The sequence below is a fragment of the Melospiza melodia genome, chromosome 18 (genome assembly GCF_035770615.1).
Source record: "Melospiza melodia melodia isolate bMelMel2 chromosome 18, bMelMel2.pri, whole genome shotgun sequence".
NCBI classification, from domain to species: domain Eukaryota; kingdom Metazoa; phylum Chordata; class Aves; order Passeriformes; family Passerellidae; genus Melospiza; species Melospiza melodia.
Genome location: NC_086211.1, coordinates 15255445 through 15269277, shown reverse-complemented (window position 1 = coordinate 15269277; position 13833 = coordinate 15255445). Strand labels below are relative to the sequence as shown.

General features: G+C 52.0%; 1 protein-coding gene across 4 annotated transcripts in view; it reads right to left on the bottom strand.

Annotated features, from left to right (window-relative positions):
* Positions 1-13833, bottom strand: part of CAPN15 (calpain 15) — a 59302-nt gene that overhangs the window by 36826 nt on the left and 8643 nt on the right. For 3 of the 4 annotated variants that reach the window (XM_063171306.1, XM_063171304.1, XM_063171305.1), the window contains one exon: positions 6366-6682. The exons of the other annotated variant lie outside the window; for it this stretch is intronic. In XM_063171306.1, coding sequence (XP_063027376.1) covers positions 6366-6541 — 176 coding nt within the window. In that variant the 5' untranslated portion in view covers positions 6542-6682. The remainder of the gene's footprint in view (positions 1-6365; positions 6683-13833) is intronic. 4 annotated transcript variants of the gene reach the window in all.

Below are 13833 nucleotides of genomic sequence, written 5' to 3'. Positions count from 1 at the left end.
CAGGGTGCAGCACAGCCTGGCAAGGGCAAACAGCACCCAGGCAGGGCTCTCTTCCCTCTGAGTGCCCTTCTGCTGGCAGCAGCCCCGTGCTGAGGGTTGCTCCATCCCAGAGAACAAAGGCCTGCAGAGGCTCCCTCAGCACAGCCTCCCCTCCACGCTCAGCACCAGGCTCTGGCTGCACTGGCATCAAGGGGCCTTTCAGGGCTGGGGATCACGGGGGAAGAGGCTGCAGGGAGGTGGGTGCAGCTCTGAGCACCCCCCCAGCTGTTTGTGACTCATGTTAGCCAGATTCCAGCCCAGAGCCACCAGTGTCAAACTGGATTAAGTTACTGGTTGGAGAAATCCAGCACGTGCCTCTCACAGCAAGCAGCACCTGGGAATCTGAGAGGGGAGCAAAGGGCCTGGAGTGATCCCAGGGAGTGCAGGGGGCAGAGAGGGAAGGGAGCTCCCAGCAGGATATTCCTGCCTTCACCCCTCCTCTCACAAAGCCACACCACGAGGTCACTGCAGACCCCTGTCCCTGCAGGACAGATGCTGCACACTGCTAGCAGGAGGTGTTTGCAGTTTCCATCCTGATCCTGAGAGAAGAAATAACCCTCCAAACACACACCTTCCTACAGTTCCTCCTTCCTGCAGCAGCTCAGCCAGGCTCCTGAGCTTCCCACTACCACCAAATCCATGCACCAGCTCCTGCCAGAGGACTGAGGCCATTCCACAACTCCAGGCCACGTGTGTGACACCTCTCAGGGGGACAAGGGATGTGCCATGAGACATGAGACCACGTTCCTCTCTATGCAGCCAAAGAAGCAATGCAGGGTTACTCTGGAAAAGAAAATCCTTGCTCTGGTTCCTTTTACTCTTAAAAATTTTTAAAAACCAAAAAGAAATCACAACCTGCCAATTCCTCTCCCTCCCCACCCTCAACATCCAAAGCAAAACTCCCCAACACCTGCACTTGGAGAAGGACCTGAATCCCTGGTCCTGGAGCAAAAGTGCTCAGCTCCTGCAGACAGGAGCATCCCCAAACCAGGTAAAGATGCTGGTTTTTCTCAGGTGCTGGGTTTTCCCTTCTCCAGGCTGGCTCTCTCAAAGGGACAGCTCTGCTGTGCTCTCTATGCTGTGACAGCAACATGCAGGCATTTTGCTCAGCTTTGGCCAAGCCTGCCATGGGAGATGAGGACGTGCTGCAGCTGCCTCTGCCCTGGATCTGACCTCCTTTGGGGCAGGATGGCTCTTGTGGGACATGGAAATGAGCAAGGTTGGAGGGCACACAGGGAGCAAAGGGAGGGTTTGTTTGGGGATCTACTGAGAACTCTGCTCTCCACTCTCTGAGATATTTGTGGCTCCAGAGCTATAAATAGCCCTAATTTAAACAACTAATAGGCTTTGTGACCCTGGAGCAGGCAGTGCATGGGCAGGGCTGGGAGCCTCAGGCAGATGAAACAGGCTCCATGCTGCCAACTCCTTGGCACTGCAACTCCTCCTTGAGCAAGACACTGCTCCAGATCCCACAGGCTCTGCTGAGAGCTGGTGAGCAAACAGTTACAAACCAAACATTGCCATCAAACAGGTATCCACAACAACCTGCAGCATCTTTACTCCACCAAATCCCAGCTGAACTCCTCAGCAACTTCCAGAGGGAGCACAGCCCACACAGGGATGGATCCACCTCCCTGCAGCCCCTGGGGAGCACAGGCTTCACTCCTGTGCTGAGCAGGCTTGTCCTGAGTATGAGAGCTGCTGGCAGTGTCCTCTGGTTTGGAGCATGGGCTCCTTTTTCTGTGGACACACACTCAGAGCATGTGCTGGTGATCCCCATCTGCCCCACAGCCACATCTGCTCTTTGCATGGGGGCTTAGGAAGGGACATGGACCAGCTGGACCCCAGAGATCCCTTCCAGCCTCAACCAGTGGGTGAGGTTGATGTGGTTGAGGTCCGTGATTCTTGAAAAGTGCAAAATAAACTCTCTGAGCACACCCAAATCCAGGCAGGTTGCTGACCAAGCCCAGGATCTGTGCCCAGCCCAGCTCTGCTGGGGTTCCTGTCCTGCTGAGGCTGCCAGAGCTCCCAGGGTTGATGCCCAGCCTGAGATCTGATGGCAGAAACAGAAGCAGCTGATCACCAGGTGATTGATTCCCTGTAGTCACCTGATGCTTTACCAGGAGCTTTTTTTCAATAATCTCATTTCTCTGGGCTCTGTTTTCCCCAGCAAGAAACACACAGAAACATTTAGTTGGGAAAGGCCCTCTAAGTACATTGAGCCCAACCACTGCCCCAGCACTGCCAAGACCACCAGTAACCCAAGTGCCACATGCTTTATGAACACTTCCAGTGATGGTGACTCCACCACTGCCCTGGGCAGCCCATTCCAATGCCTGACCACCTTTTCTGTGAAGAATTTTTCCCCCAGCTTGCAACCTGAACCTCCCCTGGCACAACTTGAGGCTGTTTCCTCTTGTCCTGTCCCTGTTCCCTGGGAGCAAGCAGAGCCTGACTCTCCCTTAGCTATACCCTCCTGTTGTCAGGGAGCTGTGCAGAGCCACAAGATCCTCCCTGAGCCTTCTTTCCTCCAGACTAAGCACTGTCCTGCTGTCCTCCAGACACTTCTGCCTGTGCTGCACTCAGAGCTGAAGTACCACAGGAGGAGGCTGAAGGAGCAGCACAGAGCCACATCCCTCCACACAGCTCCCTGCCACAGTTTCATATGCCAGAGTTCAGCTAGGAAAATCTCCACCAGCCTCAAAACAACTCAGAGCCCGCAGAAAAGGCCCCTGTGATGCTGCCCAGCAGCTCTGACTTGCTGCTGTTCATGGATTTAAGCCAAGGGCTCACAAACAGGACACTCAGGCTTGCCCAGAGATTCTCCCCACAAGTGAGAGGTGCTTCAGGAGCAGGGGATGGCACAGCAAGTGCCCTCCCACCACTGCCAACAACAAAGCAGGTCCCCTCACCTCCCTCAAAAGCAGGGAGATTTACATATTTTTAGCATACCATAATAATAAAATAAAAGAATAATAAAAGAGTGTGTTCCTCCCTCCACAGTCATTGAGACCCAGAGGTATTTCATTCTGCAAAGGCTTTTATGGAAAAATAAAAATCCTTTGCATGACACTGCACGAAACCCAGGAAATGAATATTTTATGGAAGAGAAGGGAGTTCAGAGAGCTTCAGCCAAAGTGAGTAGTGGGCAGAGACCCCCAGGTCAGCTGCACAGACCTTGCAACCCTTTCCCCAAAAGCCTCTCCCAAGAGCAAAATCCAGAAGTTCTCAGTACTCAACAGGACACTCTTCATGAATCCTGGGAGTGAGGAGGAGGTGAACAGGAACATTCCCTCAAATCTTATCAGGAAACAGTTCAGAACCCAAATTCCCTCCTAACCCCTTGCAATGAGGAAGGATGCACCTTGGAGATGTGCCATCATCCCTGGAAACCACTGTGATCCCACAGCTCCCAAACCATCCCACAGGGGCAGCCACAGCAATGGAGCCATGTCCTGCTGCCAGCACCAAGCCTGTGGCACTGCCCCTTCCTGCTCCCAGCTCCAGGAAGGGTCTGGCACATTGGCAGCTTGGCCAGGATGGATCTCTTGGCTCAGCTGAACCCTCCCACCCCACAACAGCCCAGGTCAAGCACATGAGCAAGACAGAGCTCATTGTAGCTGAGCCAGAATTTGGCTGCACACAGCTACCAGAGGTGAATTTAAACCCAACATCTTTGCCCTAAGCAGAGATTTCTGCAATCAGATCCCTCCCCCATGCACCTAATACCTGGTACCTCCAGTCTCTCAATAACTTGTCCTCCTGGCATGCTGGGAAAGGGACAGACTCCTGTTTAAATGCTGACACACAGAAAGAGACTGTGCAGTCCTGTCCAGAAAAGACCAGGGACCCCAATCTGGTTGTCACAAGTCTGCTGCTTCTACCACTAAGACCCTTTTTCTACTCCCTCTTGTCTCCCTGTCTTCAGCAGACAGGGAATTCCACACCATCAGCCTCACCCAGGCAACAGGAGACACTGAAGCCTCCTCCCAGGTTCTAAATCTTGAAAGCCAAACAGCACTGATTTCTCCCCTTATTCCCATCCCACCATAAGGAATGACTCCCCCAGCTCCCCCATCAAGTACAGACCAAAGTCACTCACTCACTATTTGTGTCCCTGTTTTTCTGCCAAGGAAGGTTTGTGTTCATCCCTGAGACAGCTCAGAGCAGCTTGGCTCTGTGCTGCTCCACAGCAGCCAAAGCATTATCAGCTTTGAAGGTGGCTGCAGGCAGGGACAGAAAATCAGCAGGAAAAGCAAAGTCTATCCCAGAGCTCCTGCCCAGCCTCAAATTGACTCCCCAGTACTCCACTTCCTTCCTACACGACGTGACTGCGGGGACGAGGACAGGCACAGGCAGGATACCTACCCTGACTTGTTCTATTGACTTACTTAATTTTTAAAGGAATATATTTATCTGTTCCTCTCTGGAAACCAATCCCCCACTGCTGCTGGGCCCTGGGGCTCCTGGGGAGGGCGGCCCTTTGATGCCTGGCAGCCTGGCTGATCTCAGCAGGGCTTTTGAACCCACTTCCATCACCAGCGCCTGCAGCGAGCTCTTCCCACGCAACTCGCTGCTAGTGAATCACAGCCCCTGCTCTTCCTGTCTGCAGGAACCACGCCACACTGAGTGGGGATGAGCTCTGCCCTCCCTTTAGCAGGGGAATCAGGAATTATCACAAAAGGCACTCCTGTCCCCACAGGACACCGGCGTTATCTGCGCCAAGACCGGCAGTTCCTGTTCTTGCCCCCACATCCGCTCCACCACCAAGGCTGGTTCTTCAGGAAATTTCTTTCCACATGTCAAGATATCATTTAGTTCCTCAAACTACAGACTTGGAGCCATGAGCAGCCTCAGCTGCAGAGACACTGCCTTTTTTAGTGCCCAGGGCCAGGTGTACACTGGAAGTTCCTAAATTCCAGCTGTGGCTGTGCACAGCCAAACCAGGGAGTTATCTGTGAGCTGAGACACCTTCCCAGCTCCTCAAGGTAACAGAGGGATAACCAGCAGTCCAGAAGGGATAATCCTGCAGGAAGGGCCCAGCTCTGTTTGCAGAATCCCTCTAAACCAGAGGAGACAAACCCACACAGCACAGAGCACCGAGCAGAGCTATGGACCAGCCACACAGGTTGGCACACACAGCAACAGAATTTGGGAACTGCACAAAATATCTTTTTTAAAAGTACTCAAGTCTATGCTAGAGAGTAAAGACAACAACTTATTGGTTTCATACTGTTCCCAGCTCAACAAGAAGACCCAAGAAAGGAGCAAAGCCTGACATTGCTGGAGGCTCTAGAGTCATGCACCAGAGCCCAGGAAGCACATCCTGGGCCTTGAAGCAGCAGAAGGCAGGAAAACAAGGACTGCACCACAGATACTGCACCAACATCACAGCAATCACCTCCAGGGGAAAGCCAGGACAGCTCAGGGACACTCAGCAAGCAGCTACTCCTCAATGACCAGCAGCTCCAAACAGACTCAGGCAGGTATGGAACCCATCCAGGCTGGAGTCCACACAAAGCAGGCATTAGGCAAAGGCTCAAACATTATCAGTACAAAACACGGCAGCCTCTACAGCCAAGCCCTCGGGCAGAGGGGTGGTGGATGCTTTTTGATAAATCTCTCAACTTGTCAGAGACTGAATGCAGGACACCAGGCCCCCAAAACAAGAGAAACTCCTCAATGCAAGTGGCTGATGCAGAAGGGGCAGAGGCAACAGCTCAGAGATACATCTGAAATGCTGATTTCATCGAGGTGGGATAGGAATTGAGGGCTGGAAACACTAATCTGGTTTTAAGAGTAATTCTTTTTTGGTGCATTTCATTCCCGTGGATCTGTTACTCAAAAGCATTTCACTGCTTTTGCATGAAAACAACTTCTCTGGCTCTTCCAGGTTCAGAAACTCTTGCAACTTGGTGCCACCCAACCTGGAGACACAATCCTCCACCTGAGACACTACAGTGTGGCTGGGAGGCCAGAAAGAAAAGGAGCCACGAGAACATGGCAAACAAGGAACTGAGATCCCATTCCCAGGCAGCCACCTTGACAATTTAGGTGAGAGAGGAAGAGCTGGGATGAGTCCTGCAGCCCATTCTGCAGGAGACATCAGCCCCCCATGTAAAGCCAGGATCTGGCACCACTCAAATCAGTGAGAATTTGGCTCTGGCTTCCCGAGGAACTGAACTGAGCCTCTGAATGCAGGGACCCAACAGTGAGTAGGATGCAAAGCAGCCGGTGTGGCAGAGGCAGCGGCGGGGCTGAAGCCGAGAGGTGAGCAGTGGGCAGGGGGCAGGGAGAGGTGAGCAGGCTCCTCCCCTCGTCCTTACCTGCGCAGCCGGTGCTGGAAGTGCTGCTGCTGCCGCGTTATAAGGGCACTTTCCCACACGGGGCCGCCGGGGCTGCTCCTATACCAGCCCACGGCCGGGTGCCCCGCGTAGGGCGAGCTACTGAAGCCATGGTCCGACTCGGTCTCTGCGGCCAGCGATGAGGCAGAGCTCCCCATGGCTGCCCCTGCCCGCCACGCCGAGATTGAGCCTAGGTTAGCTGGGAGCCAGCGGCATGGGCAGCTCGGCTGGGATGGGCGAGGCGCCGCGGCATGGGCTGCTGCACAGATCCCAGCACGCTGGACAAAGGAGGGTCGGTTCTGATCAGAGTTGGGAAAAAAAAAAAACAAAAAAACAACAACAAACAAACACAGAGAAAGGGGAAAAAAAAGGAAAGAAAAAGAGAGAAAGATAAGGTATGATTTCAGCAACAACGCTCCAGTTTTAAAGCCTATCAATGCATGCTCTGAGCAGGGTCCCCGTCCCAGAGCTCACTGGGAAGGGAAGGGAAGGGCTGTGTCACCGAATCAGCTTTTGCTGCTGGAGATGGGGAGTGTGGGGGCTCTAGAAAAGGCTCCCCCCCAAGTTAAGCACCAGGAGCTCCCAGGCACAGGGAAGCACAGCAGAACCCAGCACAAAGTCCTTCACACACAGGAAAGAAGCAGAAAACGGGACAAGCCAGGCCCACCTGCAGCCCAAACCAGCAGCACTTGGGGACCACACAGACCAGGTTAGACTGGGCTCTGACTGGCACACAGTTCTAGTTACTCAGCTACAAGCACTGGATGGTTTGTGTACTCACATATAAAATAAAATATTCCCCTTTTCCTGTTTCCCACTAACACCCCAGTAGGACTGGAACTGGACACACTGGGGATCTGCACAAGTATTTTCTGTGACTATTTACTTTCAGCCCAAGGCAAGTTTTAGCTGATCCTGAGCACGCCGCTACCCACAGAAGCAGATCTGGGGCTTTGCTCCTCCTTTTCTCCCTCTCTCTTTCCTACTTTTCAGAATTTATTCTTCAAGCATGCTCACAATTAAACTCCAGAAACATTTCATGTCCTCTGTATTAAAAGAAGTTGAAACACACACACGTCTCTCCTTCAAGTGAAAAGGCAGGACAATCTGGATGCATGTCAGGAGCAGTGGATCAAGGTAACATTTAACAGAGCAAAAAAGAAGAAACAAGGAAGATGGGAAAATTAGCACAGCTGAGCTTATTCAATTACCCACCAGGATTTAAGGAGATGAATGAACCACAGAAAGACCTTTGCAAAGAAACTACTTTTGCCGTAAAAAGGCTGAGATGAGGAGTCCTAAAATACAGCTTTTCAATCCCAGGATTGATCTAAGGGATCAAGAAAGACCTTGATAGATAATGGACTCCCAAAAGGAGCAGCTCAAGGAACAGGTGCAATTTTGTTACAAGCTCAATACCAGAATGTGCCTGCATAAGGTCATTAACTGGAGAATGTTAACTGCTCTGTCATGGTCTCTGTAGCCTGCAAAGCCTGGATGAACCAACCAAATCTGAAAAAAGTCCAAGAACACAGTTTTCCCTACCTCCTCCTTGTTTTAATTGGGCTGTCTCCCTGCTGTGTATCAGCTCCCCCATCCCCACTACCAACAGCAAGGTTTCACTGATTTCTGCACATCCACCCAAAGTGGATCCCTGGCACATCCCCTCTCATTTCCTGCTATTCAAGCAGTTAATTTGTAACAAATCTGATTTTCTGGCTACATGAAAGCCACACGATGTGAGGGGAAGAGCACTTCCAAATACCATCAGTCTATCTGGAGACATCAGTCTTCCCACACCTGTGGTGTCTCTGGCTCTTCCACCCCATCCCAGCAGCAAAGGCACAGGGGATGCAACTCTGACACCTACTAGAAGAACAAACTGTCTCTTACCTCAAACCCTCAGGTTCTTTCATGATAAAATAGGTAAAGTAAAGGCAAGGTGGCTAGAACAGCCCCTCAATGCAGGCCGAGCCAATCCGAGGAAGGATGCTCAGGCGTCAGTAGCCTTTTTCCCCCTTGAGTTGGGTTAAACTGCCACATAAAGCAATTCCACAGCCTGGTTCAAGATCACTTCCTCAAGCAGGTAAAGCAGAACCCTCGGTTGCTCCAGCTGCCCATGTAAATGCCAGTTTCAGCTCATCCCAAGAGGAGGCAGACATGCCTGCTGCCTGCATCGCTGCCAGCTCCCACCGTGGTGCTGCTGTCCTCCAGGAGCCAGGACAGGCAGCTGTGCTCTGCAGTGGGGAAAGGCTGGGAGCCCTGCTTCAGAACCTGCAGTAAAACCCCACACTGGGTGGAGCTGGGAGAGGAAAGGAGCTATAAATAGGTGGAGGATAACCATGCTAAGTCGGAGTGATCTCCGAGACTGTCTGGTCTAACTGGGCTGCTTGGCTGTGAGTGCTGCGTGAAATCGGATTTCTCCAGGCAAAGCAGTAAATCCTTCTCCTCAGGGTCATCCTCATGCCAGGTGAGAGCAGCCAATGAGTGATACTGAAGGGGGAGCGTTGCCCAAAGGTGGGGAGAGGGCAAACCAGTCTGAGAACAGGAGTGGCAGCAGGTTCCAGCCCAATGCAAAGCAGTACGTGCTCACCATGCCGAGCCCCAAAACGCCTTTGGCCAACACTAAGCAAATGAGGAGCCTCCAAGAAGTCAAGGTGAGAATGGAAACTGCACCCCAGAAAGGGAAAGAGTCATTAAGGAAGAAGAAAGCCACTCTGGAAGCACTCAGCCTTGTTTTTGAGGAATTTCTGCCACTGGGCAGGGAGCTGCCCCAGGAGATGACCTGCAGGCACGTGGCTGAACAGGGGAGGCCTCAGTCACTAAAAGGGAGCCAAGTGCCAGGAGTTCCTCTGTCTTGGCAGAAGGGAGCAGGATTTTTTCTCTAATTAACAAAGCACTGCTTCCACCTATCTAATCTGGGGAGGAAGCAACAACGTGAACAGATTGAAGTGTCTTGAGAAGGGTGGATCTCACTCATGGAAATTATCAGTTAAGCACCTTAGCAAGATGCTGAGTTTGGATTTTGGTTTTCTGCCCCTCACAGCTGCAATAATTACCAGGTTTGAACTGATGCTGGGTAACTGCTCTCAAAATATCCCTTCCAAAATGAAACCAGGTTTGATGTTGCCAGCCACAAGCCACTCCCAGCTGTTTAACCTGATCTGTGCTACATGATGCAGACCCTCCCTCAAATTCTGCACCACACCCTGGGCAGCAGGCATGTACACAGTGTGCAGGACAGCAAAGCTGTCCCATGGAGCTCCTCCTGCTGCCAGGACAGCCTGGATGCTTCCACATAACCTTATTCCTCCTTACCAGTGAGCAGTGCTGACCCTTGGGCCCCAGCTCTCGTGTCACAGCAGAGCAGGCAGGAAGGGTGGGGATCTACCCAACCCCCTTTCCTTCCCTCCAGTTTCAAAGCAGGTTTTGGCTCTGAAGAGAGAAAAAAAAAAGAAAAAAAGGGAACTAGCCCATGTGTTTCAATGCCTCTAGGAAGTTGCAGGATCAACTTTTCCTAGCATCAGCCTCAAACTCTTCCCTTTGGCACGCAGCAGGAAGAGGAGACAGAGGTCCCTGGAGCTGCTGCAGCCACTGAGGAAACCAGGGAGGCAGGCTCACCCCAGCTGGTCCCTCATGCAGCAGCCCCTCTTTGTGATGGGATATCCACATCCTCCTTTTCCTGGTAATTTATTGATCCACGTGGCACGAGCCAGCTTTGCTCCTGCTTGAATTTTCCAGCCTCCCTTGGTTCTCAGCCTTGGAAACTCAGGGACAAGACTTTGCCACTTCATTAACTCCTCCACTCCCCCAGCCTATAAATCAAGTCAATCCTGAGCTACTCCCTTGCTCCAGGGAAGATCCAGGAATGAAAATACCATCAGACACACTGAGATCAGACAGCTCTGGTCTGAAGTAAGGGCCAGCAGCTGGCCCAGGAGAAGGCTCACCATGTACCTGAGGGAAACACATCCCTCAAAGCTGTGCCCAGAGGAAGCTGCAGGAGATTGAAGGTGAAGTACCAGCCCTTCTCCTCCCTCTGCTGTGGGAGCTCCTCTGTCTGGGGGCTGACTGAGATCCACAGAATGTACTGAGTTAAAAGGTACCCAAAAGGATCCTAAGTCCAACTCCTGGTCCTGCACCAGGACTCCTCAACAATCCCACCTGTGCCTGAGAGCATTGTCCAAACACTCCTGAAGCTCTGGCAGCCTGGGGGCCATGACCATTCCCAGGGGATCCAGATGTGCTGGGAGCTGGTATACCACCATCCCCAGCAAAGGAGGAGCTCTCTGCCTTCTGCCCCATGTCAGCTGCTGCTGGCAGGGAGAAGCCAGGGCTCCTGAAGAGCTCTCACTGTCCAGTGCCCACACACAGCCCTGGAGGAGCAGCCTCCTCCCTGGGGACTGCAGGATGTGACTCACACCCTTCAACACCAAGGACAGCTGGAGGAGCTGGGGCTGCAGGGGGGAATCCAGCTGGAGGAGAGCACATCAAACATCCTGGAGGAATGGGCAAGCCTTGGCCTCCCACCAGTGCTGCCTCCATGCACAGCAGATCTGCCCTGAAGGAGGCACATGCCCAGGGAGGCCAGGGCAAGCAGGGAATGGTGTGCAGGGCTGCAAGGTGCACAGCATGAGATGTGACAGCCTAAGGAGGTTATAAAGTGCCAGAGCAGGTTGGGATAGCTAAGAATGCAAAGGGAAGTGTCTGATGGTGTTCTGCTAGCCAAGGAAGGAAAAGGAGCTCAAACATTTGTGTGATCCAGCCAGCCCCCAGCTCCAGGCAGGGTGGCAGGACTTGAGGATGTGCAAAACCATGGCTGGAATTCACCAGGCTGAGATGACCCTGAGAAAAGCAGCAACCCCAGGAGAGGAAGTGAAAAATCCTCTTTTTTTCCACAAGGCAGCAGGGGAAGAGCAGACAAGCAACAAGACACCCACGTCAGGCAGACACAGCACTGAAACCCAAGCTGCAAACACCAACCCAACGAGAGCTCCCTGGCTCAAGTGCAGCAGGAGAGCTGGAACACTCTGTGCTGAGCAGGTGTCCTGCACACAGCTGGGGACAAGACAAAGTTTTGCTGTTCTTTCTCCCTGCCCTCATCTGCCAAGCCAGCCCAAGTGCTGCAGTCTTGGCAGGAAATGAAGGTGTCAGCAAGTTCCAATTCCTTGCAAAGCTTCTACCAGGGAGGGGTGGGAAGGCAGCTCCAAGGACAGACTGAGGCAGGGGTACAGCTGGAGGGATGGGACAGTGGTTGGCACGTTCTGCTGGGATGGGGGAGGCTTTTCCAGCCCTTGTCCTCCACACAGAGCTCCCCAGGGCTCTGTGACTCAGAAAGCTCTGCCTTACCTGCCAGGGCCAAGGAGCCTTGAGGTGTGCAAGGCACGAGGATGACAGGCAGAGTGCAAACACTGCAGATGGGAGGACACAGAAAAGGGAGAGAAGGGTGAAACTCACCCACCCAAATGTTTGTTCTGGGGCAGAGGGCAGAGGGAAGAGAGTCAGAGATTGTGGCCTTGCAGGAAACTGAGGGGACAGGAAGCTTTAAGTGAGCTGTTTTGCAGGTCTTGGTGAGAAATAAGACCAGTACACAACTTGCAGAGATATCCCCAGCTGAAGTGAACTGTCTGGAAGCAGATTTCCAGATGGGCTATTAATGAGGTAACAAGATAATTGAACCTGGAGTCCCAGAACAGCACAGAACAGGATCTCACACTCCATGCCACAAAGTCCAGAACAGCAGCACCGGTCTCTGGTCACAGACATCAACATGCAAAGGTAAGCTTGAGGGTCTTTAGCTTCTTTCAGCTGCTCTGAAACTGGTTCTGGCCCAATTTTAGCCCAGAAGAAACTCATACACAGCAGCTGAATTGGGCTAAGCTGCATTAATGCACAGCATTGACTCTTTGTAAGTATGCAGGCAGAGGAAGAGGTGTCTGAAGTGTGAAGTGAAAGACTGATAAGGAAAAGCAGATGTATTGCAGAGCCAGCTTGGCCACACAGCAACTATCATCCAAGTCTGAACAAAGTTTCCTCTTCTCCCTTGCACTGGACACTGTAAAGCAGTGACAGATAATCCAGGGAGCTCCTGGAAATCTATCCCGGTCACTTTGAGAGAGGGGATTACACAGATCTGAAAGGGCAATCAGCATCTTAATCACAAGCAGGAGGGAGAAAAAGAGGAGTAGCAGGAAGGATTTTTCAAAATAAGGGTTAACTTCAAACCTCATCTCCACTGACAACTGTGAAGCAGTTTCTGAACAGCGTGAAAATGGCAACAAGGGCGCTGCTGCAGAAGGGTCTGAGTGCACACACGTTTAAGAAAACCCACACAACGAAATCCCTCCAAGCCCAGGGCTCTATTAAGTCAATTAACACTGCTCCATTGAAGTGCAGCGAGCCGCGTGTGTCCCGCAATTCGCGGCCAATTGTGGGGACTCCGGAGCTCAGCACGGCGTGGGTGGGCTGGCAGGGCCCTCCCTGCACCAGCAGCGAGGAAAAGCCACAGGGACACTCACAGGGGAAGGAACAAAACAACACCAGGCACAGCATCCAATCCCGGCAAGCTTTAGCAGCAGATCTCATTTCCAGATCTTTTCCTCCCCGTGTTTATAATCCTTGCAGCAGAGTTCTGCCATCCTACTCAGCTCGCAGGCTGCCCCAGCTACAAAAGATGTCAGGCTGAAAAATCACCTCGACAGACTGCCTGCTGAGACCAGTTGCATTATAAAAACAGGAAGCTCTTGCCTGCCTGCTCCCAATATGCTGAGGATTGAATGGGAAGGAGCATACGCAGGGATGCTTTGCAAGAAGAGCACACACATGGGACTCTTGCCAGGAAAAATGCATCTTGAGTAACACATGTGCTCTTAGTTTCCTCTTTTTTCTGAAAGGTTTAACTACACTCTGAGCTACCCAGCAGCAATAAACCACTTTTTTCCCCTCTTTCTCACTTATAGCAGAGTGTTGCTTGGTAAACAGCAGATCTTCCTGTCTGAGGCTGTGCCAGCCTGTGCTGAACAGAACTGTTGTTATTGCACATTCACAGCTAGAGATAAACATGAATAAGAGCCACAAGTAAGAGCCAGGCACTGGTTCTTCAATACACTGCTTTATCAGCTTCACCTTGATTCAAATGTTTCTGACATCTCTCCCTCCTGAAGGGGCAAGGTGGCACAAGCAGCAAGGACAAACATTAAAAAAGAAAAGACAAAAATGACAGCAGCACATAAAGTGCTCTTCTGTGCTCGCTAACATTCACAAACTGTGCAGCTCACAGCTCCACCTGCACTTGAAACACTCAAAAGCACAACAAGGAAACAAATGGGCCCAGCCAACCCAAGCTGCCCAAATGGGAAAACAAAACAGCCTTCAGCACATTCCTCAGGACAAATCTCCAACCAGAGCCACAAATGCTGCAGGACATAAAGGTAACAGAGAACCAGGGAAG